Source organism: Xenopus laevis, chromosome 1L, assembly GCF_017654675.1.
Source record: "Xenopus laevis strain J_2021 chromosome 1L, Xenopus_laevis_v10.1, whole genome shotgun sequence".
In the NCBI taxonomy this organism is placed as follows: Eukaryota; Metazoa; Chordata; class Amphibia; order Anura; family Pipidae; genus Xenopus; species Xenopus laevis.
Genome location: NC_054371.1, coordinates 1,554,083 through 1,567,817, shown reverse-complemented (window position 1 = coordinate 1,567,817; position 13,735 = coordinate 1,554,083). Strand labels below are relative to the sequence as shown.

Here is a 13,735-nt window from a genome sequence, read left to right as displayed (position 1 = left end):
ACTATTTTCAGCATTTATATGGCATATTTTTTCTGGCAACTGTGCTTCAGTGGCTGCGTCCAAAAAAACTGGGCAAACAATGCCTACAAGGTCAACGTATGGCAGTTGTTTAAAGAGAACAGTAGATTACTAGCCAGCAAAGCTACCTAAGCTAAAATGTCCCTCAAATCCCTGCAGACTTCTGTCCCTCCAATACAGAGCAGTATCAAGCAGATTACTAGCCAGCAAGCTTACTATCATCTGTCCCTGAAATCACTAACAGCTCTCCCCCTACACTATCTCTTCCAAGCACACACAGGCAGATTTTTCAGATACATTTTTGCCCTTGATCCCCCTCTGGCATGCCACTGTCCAGGTCGTTGCACCCTTTTAAACAACTTTAAAATCATTTTTCTGGCCAGAAATGTCTTTTCTAGATGTTAAAGTTCGCCTTCCCATTGAAGTCTATGGGGTTCGCGAACCGTTCGCGAACCGCTCGCATTTTTGCGCAAGTTCGCGAATATGTTCGCGAACTTTTTTTCCGACGTTCGCTACATCCCTATGTATGTATAGACACTGGGTTTCATTTGGAAGCAGGGGCTCTGCGCCAATATGGCGAGTTGAGGCACTCGCCTCAGGCTTCAGCGCCCCTCTGGTTACCAGGGGTGGCAAAAATGCCGCTCCTGGTAACTAAGAGCCGAATTTACGTTTTTCAACCCGGAAAGTTGGCTCTTCTAGTGTAGAGCGCGCAACTGTGTGCTCTGCATTAGCAAAACAAAGCCTGTCTCAGGCGGCAAAATGCGCAGGATCGGCCCTGTTTGGAAGGGTTGAGCTTGATGGACTTTTTTCAACCCGACTTAACTATGTAACTATGTAACAAATATAGGAGAGTCTTGTTCTCCATTTATTCTTTATTAAGTATTTCTTGCATTATGCCAATCTATGATTATTGTATGATCATTGTATGATTATTGATGAATTTTTGGAATATTTTTTTTAAATTGTTAATGTTTTCCAAGGTCAACACTTTTTATATTATTAAATATGCTGTACACTATTAATTATTTGCTAGTGAACATGGTTTAGAGTTAACCTGTGAAGTGCAAATAGAGAGAGACAATATTACAATTGGATTTTATTTTCTGTATAAAATAATGTGTTGCTACATTCCATGTGCTTATGTCTCTATCTAGCCTTCACCTTCTATTTGTCTCTTTCTCTGCGCTGTATTTATTCCTTTCACATACATTTAAGGTAAGAAAATAAATACATTATCAAAAATGATATTTGTACCAGTTGTGTTGGAGATCTCTCCATTGGAACAAGGGCCACAATCATAACAGCAGGTTTTGGCTCCAGGTATTGGCACCTTCCTTTGTCCAGGGACACAACTGGCTGAGCATTGAGCTATTGGGATCTAGAAATACAATTAAAAAAAGTGTAGAAAGTTGTGAGAATTGGACTTTTCTATAGTGAGCAATGGAAGTGAAGGGGGCAGAGAGCAAGGGATAATTAATCAGGTGCAGGTCTGATTATATGATTATATTTATGGAGTGAATTCCAAAACTCTAATTCAGTCTGAAATTGTCAAATAGTGTAATTCTTTGTGCTACACATTTCTCTTTTCTCCTTCTTATTTGGTTAAAATGGCGTTCATTGGAGATGACCATATCGTACTATAAATTTTTCTTCATAACAGGTTTCTCAGGCTTCTAATATCCTTATCATTTACAGTAGGGGGTACATTATCCCTTATAATACATGAGTGATACTCAGAGTTCCCTGTATAACTCAGCCTGCAGCCTTGTGTCTTTATATGGTCACAGAACAACCCCTCAGTGACTTCTAATATCCTTATCATTTACAGTAGGGGGTACATTATCCCTTATAATACATGAGTGATACTCAGAGTTCCCTGTATAACTCAGCCTGCAGCCTTGTGTCTTTATATGGTCACAGAACAACCCCTCAGTGACTTCTAATATCCTTATCATTTACAGTAGGGGGTACATTATCCCTTATAATACATGAGTGATACTCAGAGTTCCCTGTATAACTCAGCCTGCAGCCTTGTGCCTTTATATGGTCACAGAACAACCCCTCAGTGACTTCTAATATCCTTATCATTTACAGTAGGGGGTACATTATCCCTTATAATACATGAGTGATACTCAGAGTTCCCTGTATAACTCAGCCTGCAGCCTTGTGCCTTTATATGGTCACAGAACAACCCCTCAGTGACTTCTCATATCCTTATCATTTACAGTAGGGGGTACATTATCCCTTATAATACATGAGTGATACTCAGAGTTCCCTGTATAACTCAGCCTGCAGCCTTGTGCCTTTATATGGTCACAGAACAACCCCTCAGTGACTTCTCATATCCTTATCATTTACAGTAGGGGGTACATTATCCCTTATAATACATGAGTGATACTCAGAGTTCCCTGTATAACTCAGCCTGCAGCCTTGTGCCTTTATATGGTCACAGAACAACCCCTCAGTGACTTCTAATATCCTTATCATTTACAGTAGGGGGTACATTATCCCTTATAATACATGAGTGATACTTAGAGTTCCCTGTATAACTCAGCCTGCAGCCTTGTGCCTTTATATGGTCACAGAACAACCCCTCAGTGACTTCTAATATCCTTATCATTTACAGTAGGGGGTACATTATCCCTTATAATACATGAGTGATACTTAGAGTTCCCTGTATAACTCAGCCTGCAGCTTTGTGCAGCGCCGGATTATGTGGGCGGGCACCCCAAGGCCGCGCTGTTCTGTCGCCCGGCCTTGCGGTACTAGCCCATTTAAACCTTTCCCTACGAGCATGCATGCGCACCTTAACAGGAGCACTTGAGAGCTGCGCTCCCCAGTGTTTCACAGACAGCGGTTGGGCGACATTCTGACCCTAATTTTTTGCCGTAATAACCACGGGTAGTGTTAAGATAAAAAAAACATCTTTATTTCCAAGCATCTTTAAAAACACAAACAGGCATCCTCCTGGAGTTCTTTAACTAAACCATGACGTGTCTAGTCACCTGACGCGTTTTGTGCCTCTCTTTGGCACTTCATCAGAGGTGGAGTCTAGTCCTAGCTCTCTGCCTTATATAGTGAATACAATTAAAACAATATACCCTTTAAAATTAGCATATAACACTTTAGGTTTATCATCAGGCTGTAATTTTACTATGTATTTATGGGAATGTTGATCAAAATTTATACAATGATCGGAATCCAAATTGGGGAGTATTTTTATCCATGTATGTTTAATTTAATTCAATTTAATTTAATTTAAAGAAAACATGAGACCTCCCAATGACTGTTTAACCCCTGTGGGAGGCGTGTTTTCAATGTAAAGATCCAATATACCTCCCTTTGATCTATCACTTTCTGCAAATCTCCTCCTCTCACTCCTAATTTAACTGATTCAATACCTTGGAATTTTATTAAGCTGAAATTGCCGTTATGGTTTAACATAATGTGTTTACTTATGGCTGAGACTCTCCTGTGGTTATAACTGGTATAATCCAAATTATTCAAATCAATGGGTATAAGGTGTTCTCGCACCCGTTCCTTTAACGGTCTGCAAGTGCGACCCACATATTGTTTGCCACACTCACATGTGGCTAGATAAATGACACATTTGGAGTCACAATTAATATAACTACGTATAGGAAAATTCTTTCCAGTTATACTGCTCTGAAAACGATCCTTTATCATTATGTGTTTGCAGACCTTACATCTATTTTTGCCACATTTGTAACATCCATTTTTGTTTAACCCTTTATTGCTTTCTTTTCTAGTTTTTTTTGAAGAATATAAACTTGGGGAGACATCACTTGCAATGGTTCTATTGCGTTTGAATACAAATCTAATATCATCCAAGACTGACTGATCTAACAATGGATCCATTCTGAGGACATCCAATCATCTTTTAATTATTTTCTTAATCTGATTTGCCTGACCACTATAAGGAGTAATAAACAATGTTGACTGTTCATTAAAATGTTTCTGTGAATTTTTTCTTTTGTCTATCTGTCTGTCACTCTGTTTTTTGTTATGGGCCCCACTTAAAAGGTTCTGTCTAGAAGTGGCCACTGCTCTCTCATAGGCCTCTTTAATAACCCTCGTATCGTATTTCCTTTCCAGTAGTCTATCCCAAAGTGCCATGGCCTGGTCCTGGAAGGCATCCCATGTGGTGCAAATAGGTCTCAGACGCAGAAATTGCCCCACCGGGATGCCCCCCAGGACCGATTTGGGATGAAAAGAAAAAATTCACAGAAACATTTTAATGAACAGTCAACATTGTTTATTACTCCTTATAGTGGTCAGGCAAATCAGATTAAGAAAATAATTAAAAGAAGATTGGATGTCCTCAGAATGGATCCATTGTTAGATCAGTCAGTCTTGGATGATATTAGATTTGTATTCAAACGCAATAGAACCATTGCAAGTGATGTCTCCCCAAGTTTATATTCTTCAAAAAAAACTAGAAAAGAAAGCAATAAATGGTTAAACAAAAATGGATGTTACAAATGTGGCAAAAATAGATGTAAGGTCTGCAAACACATAATGATAAAAGATCGTTTTCAGAGCAGTATAACTGGAAAGAATTTTCCTATACGTAGTTATATTAATTGTGACTCCAAATGTGTCATTTATCTAGCCACATGTGAGCAGGGCCGCCATCAGGGGGGGACAGGGGGGACAAGCGTACCGGGCCCGGGCATGAAGGGGGGCCCGGCAGCGCTGCATTTTTTTGAAGATCCGGGCCCCCCTTACGAGCGCCCGAGCCGTACGTCATTCCTCTTCAGTGCCGAAAAGCCGAAGCCGATGCGCCGAAAAGACCCGAAGTCACGGAAAAAGCCGAAGTCACGAAGCGCCGAAAAGACCCGAAGTCACGAAAACAGCCGAAGCCGAAGTCCTGAAGCGGTGAAAAGACCCGAAGTCACGAAAGGAGGCGAAGTTGAAGTACTGAAGCCATGAGTTCAATTCTACTGAACACCAGTTTGTGTTTTTTTTTTTTTTAATCCCCTGGCCACCAATGTATTATTTTAATATTCTATAGGCCCCTTCCACCAATCTTTTTTTTAAAACTTTTGTTTTTGGGGCCCCAATTTTTTTTTAACTCGTAAGGGGCCCCTTGCCACCATTGTTTTTTTTTGGTTTTTTTTTTAAAAAAAATTAATTTTCTTTTTGGTGGCCCCAAATTTTTTTAACTTGTAAGGGGGCCCCTGCCACCAGTTTTTTTGTTTTTTTTCAAAAAAATTTTTTTTAATTTTTTTTGGGGCCCCAATTTGTTTTTAACTTGTAAGGGGGCCCCTGCCACCATTTTTTTTTTTTCAAAAAAATTTTTTTTTTCCAAATTTTTTTTTTGGGGCCCCAATTTGTTTTTAACTTATAAGGGGGCCCTTGCCGCCAATGTTTGTTTATTTTTTAGTTTTTTTTTACATTTTTTTTTGTTGGGGCCCCAAGTTTTTTTTAACTTATAAGGGGGCCCCTGCCACCAATGTTTGTTTATTTTTTAGTTTTTTTTACATTTTTTTTTGTTGGGGCCCCAAGTTTTTTTTAACTCATAAGGGGGCCCCTGCCACCAATGTTTTTAAAAAAAAAAAAAAAAAAAATTTAATTTTTTTTTTTTGGGGCCCCAATTTTTTTTATAAGGGGGCCCTGACCATCAATAGCTTTTTACAATTTGTGTGGGGGGGGGTTACTTTTTTAGCGCTGATGTCTGTGTGGTCTTTTAACTGCGATGTGGGCGGGATATGGGGCGGAGCTTGGTCGTCAGTGTGGGCGGGGCCCAGGGGGCCCCAAAAATTTTGTTGTACGGGGCCCCGTGATTTCTAATGGCGGCCCTGCATGTGAGTGTGGCAAACAATATGTGGGTCGCACTTGCAGACCGTTAAAGGAACGGGTGCGAGAACACCTTATACCCATTGATTTGAATAATTTGGATTATACCAGTTATAACCACAGGAGAGTCTCAGCCATAAGTAAACACATTATGTTAAACCATAACGGCAATTTCAGTTTAATAAAATTCCAAGGTATTGAATCAGTTAAATTAGGAGTGAGAGGAGGAGATTTGCAGAAAGTGATAGATCAAAGGGAGGTATATTGGATCTTTACATTGAAAACACGCCTCCCACAGGGGTTAAACAGTGATTGGGAGGTCTCATGTTTTCTTTAAATTAAATTAAATTGAATTAAATTAAACATACATGGATAAAAATACTCCCCAATTTGGATTCCGATCATTGTATAAATTTTGATCAACATTCCCATAAATACATAGTAAAATTACAGCCTGATGATAAACCTAAAGTGTAATATGCTAATTTTAAATGGTATATTGTTTTAATTGTATTCACTATATAAGGCAGAGAGCTAGGACTAGACTCCACCTCTGATGAAGTGCCAAAGAGAGGCACGAAACGCGCCAGGTGACTAGACACGTCATGGTTTAGTTAAAGAACTCCAGGAGGATGCCTGTTTGTGTTTTTAAAGATGCTTGGAAATAAAGATGTTTTTTTTATCTTAACACTACTCGTGGTTATTACGGCTCCTGTCTATCTACTATTATTTGGACGTTGTCAGTGTGCCAGGAGCGGAGTCCGGCTGACAGAGGGCCACCACGAGGGTAGGCGCGGACCAGTCGCATGTGAGTAACTTGTATGCGTATATTTGCCTAATTTTTTGCCGGCCCATGTGGCCTCACCACAAATCCGGGCCTGGCCTTATGCCTTTATATGGTCACAGAAGTTCACAGTGATTTCAGATTAACCTTAGAGGATAAATACTATAAACCCCTACATTAATATACACAAAGAAATATGCACCGTAAAGTTTAATAAACATTAAAAAAAGAATACAGAGTAATATTCTTACTTCATTGTTATTTGTCTTCCATTTTATTAATGATGAAGTGATGTTCAGCTGCTGATCTGGTGGAGCCCAAGGTGAAAACTCAGCAAAGAAGTTGTTATTCATTTCATCTGCATCTGTGATACCTTTATAGATCCGTAACCCAGTGATATATTCTCCATTTTCATCAAATGAGAAGGTTGCTCCATGTTGGGTCCTATCTTGTGGTTTCCTCAAATGCCAGTGCAGCTGCTGTTTAGGAAAAATGTTTGAATAGGTCAGTGCTGACAAATTAGACTTGGTAATAATGGAGTAAAGCCCATTAAAAACCATAGAGATAATATAAGTTTGAGTTACATAATGATTTATGTCTATTGTCAGCAGAGATCTGGGGGAATGTCAAAAGCTCTGCACTCCAGTGGCCACATTGTTACACTCACAGTAGGGTTTTGCCAGACTTCTCATTACAGGAACAATCTGTTTGTACCTTTAGTGGCTGAATAGATTGGGCACTAGCTTCTGTATAATTAACTATTATCCCACAATGCATCCTTCCATTGTTACACTGTATTTTACTGGGGTTCTCTTTACCTTAGCATTGCTATTTTGCGTCAGTCAATAGAATGTTATTGTGGATGTGTTAATGGGTCCTAAAGGCAAAATCAAGGAGCTGTCCAGGACACTGAGCATGCTCAGATCAGCCGACCCTTGAATCCTTCTATTTATAAAAGTTTTAGGCTGATGGAGAGCACTTTGTCCATAGGCCACTTAGAGTGTTGATAAGAAACAGACTTAGAACAGTCAAGGTATCATGTTTAGTATCCCAAACCCAGAACAGACCCCAAAGTCCATGGTCACGGCTGAAGCTTCTGTTTATAACAGCCGCCTTTCACATTGCTACTCATATGCCGCAGGTCTTAAGTGAGAGAAACAGGAACATGTGACTGGAGTAATGGGGAAAGAGCAGAGTGTAGTTGAAGAAACAGACTGGGTTCAAAAGCCAATCATTCAGCGTGGTACAGAGTCAGGATCTAGAAGCGTAGTCAGAAAACAGACAAAGGTTGGTTCAGGCAGTGATACAGCAATGGTCAAGGACAGGCAACAGTCAAGGAGTAGTAAACCAATAATAAGTGCACCCAGGAACTATCTTGAATAGACCAATGTTAGGCAAAGCAAAAAGGAACTGAGCACTTTTAAAGATTTAAACTTTGCACCAAGCACAATGACATCACATGGTGTGCCAATAAAATAACGCATGTAGGTGCGCAGTCAACCTGTGCACAAGTGGGGAAGTTGCCCCCCAGGTACTATTACACATAATTGTGAGTTAGAGTTCCATGGATTTTAGTACACTGAAATGGCATAAAAAAAAGCATTACTGCTTTGCAGAATTATTGATAGAAAGACCCATATGTTTAATACACTCTCATGCACCATATATAATTCTGTTCCTGAGGTGTCTGCAGCCATAATTACTAATTTTGTATGTTTGAAAATGTTACCGCCCATTGACCTTTACTTGATGCTGTTACAACTCTACTTGAAACATTTCAAAAAATTTAATATTTTGGTGTGTCTACAGACTCAGAGACAAATATTTTATTATATCATAATATAGCTCTAATTTGGTAAGTGTCTCTTTAAATAGCAATTAACCCTTGGCAATCCAGGGCCCTGAGTCATAGTTTTGCATATGTAAAGTACTGGAAACTGAGATTTACAGGGCAGTGCCTCCACCTAGGGAACACTGAGAAGCACACCTCAGGGGGGTTCCACCCAGTAATGAAAGAACTAATACACAATGCACTCCTGCACTGGGGACATGTGGGACATACCTAACTCACTATTAGGTACCTGTTTCTCCAACACAGTCCTTTTTATTATCAAAGTCCCAATCCTCTGGAAGGGTAATAATCACACAGTTCAGTTAAAATGGAATGTCCCTTGAGCTCTTATACCCCAAGTAGCGCTACCTTTCCCAAAATTACCTCTCCCTTTGGAACTTAGCAGCCACTCCCATGTAGCAGGTGAATTCACAAGACCTGTCCTCAAACCGGGGCCCCGCACTTGTATCCTTCCCAGTATCCTCCCTTGGGTGGCTCACTCACTGGGGTGCTCTCAGAGGCAGTCACACTTGAGATTACAGGCAGCTCTGTGGCAGGATCAATCTCAACAGTGGCACCTTTCAACTCCTGAGTCTCTGGCAACTTGGCATGGAATGGACTCTCTCTGTATTCTAGAGATGCAGTAGCTTGGACAGTCTAAAAAAAACGGTTCTGGCTGGATACTGTAGCATAGAACTTGTATTAAGCTCTTTGGAGACTCTGTACATTTGACTTCAAAATCAGACACACCCTCTCTCCCAAGGATGCACTGGGCGCCCAGCCAATCGGATGGGCTCTCCAGCCGTAACTGGGCTGGATGATTGTCACAGACAGAAAAACAGTTGAAGGATTTCTCTAATCTGCTACAATAACATACCTGCTCTTTTAGGGGAATCACTATATATACATATATGTCTTTATTATACAGGACTGTGTATTAAATTGTTTAGCGCATGGTATTCATAAGGGAGTAAATAAAATATTTGGCTGAATGGTGTGGGTTGCCCACCACAAAATTTTAGTTTTCTTTATACAGATGAATCCACTTGGATTTGTGTGTTAAATGTGCAATTGTGAGGAATCCTTACCAGCGTTCTGGTTCTCCAATGCTAGAGGCAAGATGGTGGCGCCCAGGTCTCCCACAAGGCATGTTCTGATGCCAATTTGTCAAAACGTGTGCAGCATCACAACACCAGAGCGTCAAACAGGCACAACCGACATGATGCCAGGTTGGTTCAAAAAAATGGGCGCAGCTATCAACGCACAACGTCAGCAAACGTGACACCATGACATCATCATGCTCGTTTTGTGCGAAAATATGCCTATAAAAGAAGTCAGAACCTTGCAGACCTTGCCCATTTATAGGTTCAACTGAGTGTGATTTATTACTACTATTCTTATTCCTGTTATTGATTTAGGCCTGTTATCTCATTTATCTCATTTAAGAACCTTGCTGCCTGAATCGACCTTGGCCTGGACTTGACTATTTCTCTTCTATAACCCTTTTGGATACCGCAAAAAGTCTGAGGAAGCCCAACCAGACTTCGGCAGGGCCTTTTGTGGATTGGCTTCTCGCATGGAGGCCTATGAGGCCCAACAGTCACATTTTGGCCAGCTATGGAAGCCATTCTGGACAAAACTCTCGGTGCTCACTGCTTGGTAACCCCAGGCGCAAGCTCCAAGGGGTATGTGATTACCTGTCTGGAAGGGAAAGCACTAGAATGGGCATCTCCCCTGTGGGAAAAGACTCTCCTTGAATTCATGATGCCAAAGCTTTCCTCCAGTCTTTTTGGGCCATTTTTGGCAACTCCTGGTCGGGTTGCTTTTTCTTCATCTTGGCTGTTACAAATCTGCCAGAGAAATCGGAGTGCTAGTGATTCTGCACACTAGAGGTGAGACAGGCTGGAACAATGAAGCTTACCCATGCCACATTCTACCAGGGGCAATTGCACTCGGTTAAAGATTTGATCTGGTCTCCCGTTGATCTGCCTACTAAATTTGATTACCTCATCGCACTTGCCATAAAGGTGGATATCATCTCGTGAAGATCAGTCTAACAAGAGAGGAGTAGGAAGTTTAGGCTCATGCTGCAACCACTTCCAGAAACTCATACTTCCCAGCACGCCTTGCATCTTATTCTCGAACTTCAAATGATGAAGGCTAGAAAATATGGGGAGCTCAGCTCTCCAAAAACAGGAGAAGAAAACAGCGAAGACATGCTTGCTGGGTTATTCCTGTACTTGTGGGGCAAAGCTCATTTTGCCTATAACTGCTCTGCGAAACAGAGAGAAAAATTCCACGCCTAGATAAGTTTGGGGAGACTCATCTGGGCAGAATTGATCCTTTCCCATAAAGCTTTCTCTCAGATTCCTCCTTCCCAAAGTTTCTTCTAAGACCATCCATGTTCCAAAGCATTCCTTGACTACTGGTTTGTAGCGGGAACGAGTTTTGCAGAACAACCATGTCATAACCCCTCGCAATCCTTTGTCTGTACTTCTTCGAGTTCTGACTGACTCTATTAGCTTGAGCATCAGTCCTAGTCATCACTGGAATTACCATCATAAATTTGGCACTCTTCACATTGAGAGGGATCTTTCATTCCTCTCATCGATTCTCCTCCATGCCAGTGGTTTTAGGGCTACCCTGGCTTTGCCACCCACAATCCAGTCATTGATTGGCTGAAGCTCAAGATATCCAGTTGGGCCTTTCTGTCAACAGGAACTGCCTTCCTCTTAATTACTCTCCTGAAGATTATTTTTCTGTGGCAGTTTGATCTTCCCTCTGCTTATCAGGATTTCTCAGCCAATTCAGCAAAAAATCTGCAGAGACTCTCCCTCCTCACCGGATGTACGATTGCCCTATTAAACTCCTTCCTGGCCAAAAAAACCCCCCCATTTGGGGGGCCCCTCAGGGACATACATTAACCACTCCACCCATTCAGAAACTAAAGATATGAAGGAGTATATCCAAGAATAATCTGCAAAGGGGCATTCATTCGCGTCCCTCTTCGTCAAACCTGCTGGTGCAGGGTTCTTTGTTCATTGAAGAAGAAGATGGCGTTATACGACCACTGAATGATTTATCGGGGGTTAAATTAAAATACCCTCTAAAACCACTATCCTCTTCCTCTCATTTCGACTGTCTCGACCAACTTAAAGGAGCCTGTCTCTTCGGTGAAGTTGGACCTTCGGGGAAGAGCATAAAAATAATCCAATCGAGAAGGCGATGAGTGGAAAACTACCTTCTAACACCCTTTTGGGCTCTGCAACTTGCCTGCAGTTTTTTCCAAGGTTCATCGATTACATTTTCGGAGACCTGTTAGCCAACCAGTGTTGTGGTTTTACTAGGATGAATTTTAAAGCTTTTCCAAGACTTTGGTGCAGGAACATCTGCTCCATGATGTGCGAGCGCCGATCAGGGGAAAACGCCGTCCTAAGGGACTGGCCTCACTGCAATGCCGCCCCCCCTCCCTGGTTTACCAGGTCGGGAGGGAGCCGCAGGAACTCTAATGCGAGAGCCGCATATTTGACTCTCTCGCATCATTAAAGCCTACTCCCAGTTTGATAAAGAATGCTCTTTTTGCCAAGCTAGAAAAGTGCACCTTTTGAAACTCCCAATATTCCTTTTTTTCGGGGTTACATAATTCCCGAAAAGGCTTGAGATGGATCTGCAAAGATCTCTGCAATACAAGATTGGCCTCTTTTCCTACAGTACAAGGTCCATACAGAGATTTTATTGGTTCCCAAATTACTTCAGACAGTTCATCAAGTTCATCAATTTCTGTGACCCTTATCCATAAGGGAGGGAACATAATGTTGGTCCCTAAACGCCTTGAGTAAACCTGCAAAGACTTGAAATAATCATTTTCTTCACATCCAATTTCTCAGACATCCCAAATCCTCTCTTCCCATTCTTCATGAAGTAGATGCATAGATGTTTGGGAAGGGGGCCATTTTTTCCAGAGGCTACCATGTAAGGGGAAGTTACATCCCATGTGCCTTCTTTCCAAAAAATGTTCTCCTCCTTGAACAGATTACGATGTGGGGAATTCGGGAACTTCTGGCTGTCAAGCTAGCCTTGGAGGAATGGAGACATTTTTTAGATGGCTCTTACTGTTCAGTGACACTCTTCCACTGACCACATAAATCTGGAGTATATCCAAGCCCTCAAACATCTAAATTTCCCAGACAGGCTCAGTGGGAAACTTTTTGTTTCCCGTTTCAATTTCATCATAACTTTTCGGTCCTGGCTCCAGAATAAAAAAGGCAGATGCACTTGTTCTTAGAAGCTTTATTTCTTGAGATCCTTGCATTAAAGACACTGAGCCCATGTGTCCCCAGCTAAAATCGTAGCTGTCTCTATTCCCCTACATGGCCTCACAGATCTTGTTGTCACCAATCTTCGGCACTTCAATAGTACGTACCACCAGAACTTGTCACACCATCCTCAGTCAATCTATTAATTTCCAAACAGGCGCGTCTAGTGGGCTTCCATCTGTACTATATGTGCCTGCATCTAAGTCTGGGCACTCTCCTCCCGAAGGTTTCTCCAGCCAATTACCCATTCCCTCTAACCCCCGTCGCATTTAGCCATGGACATTTATTGTGGATTCTATCTGTTGTCTCCTAGGCTCACGGTTGTTCATCTGTGGTGGTGGTGGGTAGATTATGTAAGATAGCACATTTTATTGCCTCTATTAAATTTTACCCTTGGTAGTGATCTTTCTGAGTTAATTCATGTCAGGCCATATTTTTAATCTCCACAGATTTCAACTGAAATTGTGTCTGATTAGATGTTCCCAATTTGTTTCTAAGTTTTGGAAGATCTTTGTGCAAACCCTTATATTACCCTTTCAATTGTCATCTGCTTTACCCTCCTTAGTCTAACAGTGCCACAGACAAGTTAAGTCAAGCACTTGAACAATTTTTGCAGATGTTATGTCTCTTATGTCCAAGAAATGGGCGATCTCCTCCACTGGACTGAATTCGCTCACAACTATATCTCTGCATGCCTCTTCTGAAAGATCTCCCCTTTTCTGTGTTTTATGGGCAAACATACACTGGCTGTTTCTGCAAGATTCTGTTCTCACTAATGTACCTGCAGTTGGGTGTTGATTTATTTACTACTATTCTTGTTTCCTGTTTTATTTTGGCCTGTTATCCTATTTAAGAACCTTGCTGCTCTGGAATCAACATGGGACTTTACTTTTCCTCTTCTATACCCTTCTTTGGATACTGTGAACTGTGGTTTGCGACTTGCTGATTCTTCATCCTCTTCTCTTT

General features: G+C 41.3%; 1 protein-coding gene across 4 annotated transcripts in view; it reads right to left on the bottom strand.

The window, feature by feature from the left end:
- LOC121401518 (vomeronasal type-2 receptor 116-like) overlaps nucleotides 1-13,735 on the bottom strand; it is a 104,950-nt gene that overhangs the window by 30,264 nt on the left and 60,951 nt on the right. For all 4 annotated transcript variants that reach the window (XR_005966310.1, XR_005966312.1, XR_005966309.1 and 1 more), the window contains exons 4-5: nucleotides 6,874-7,101; nucleotides 1,273-1,396 (exon numbers count right to left, since the gene is read on the bottom strand). Coding sequence is in view for 1 of the 4 variants with exons in the window: in XM_041586570.1 (XP_041442504.1) it covers nucleotides 1,273-1,396; nucleotides 6,874-7,101 (352 nt within the window). In the remaining 3 variants the exon portion in view is untranslated. The remainder of the gene's footprint in view (nucleotides 1-1,272; nucleotides 1,397-6,873; nucleotides 7,102-13,735) is intronic.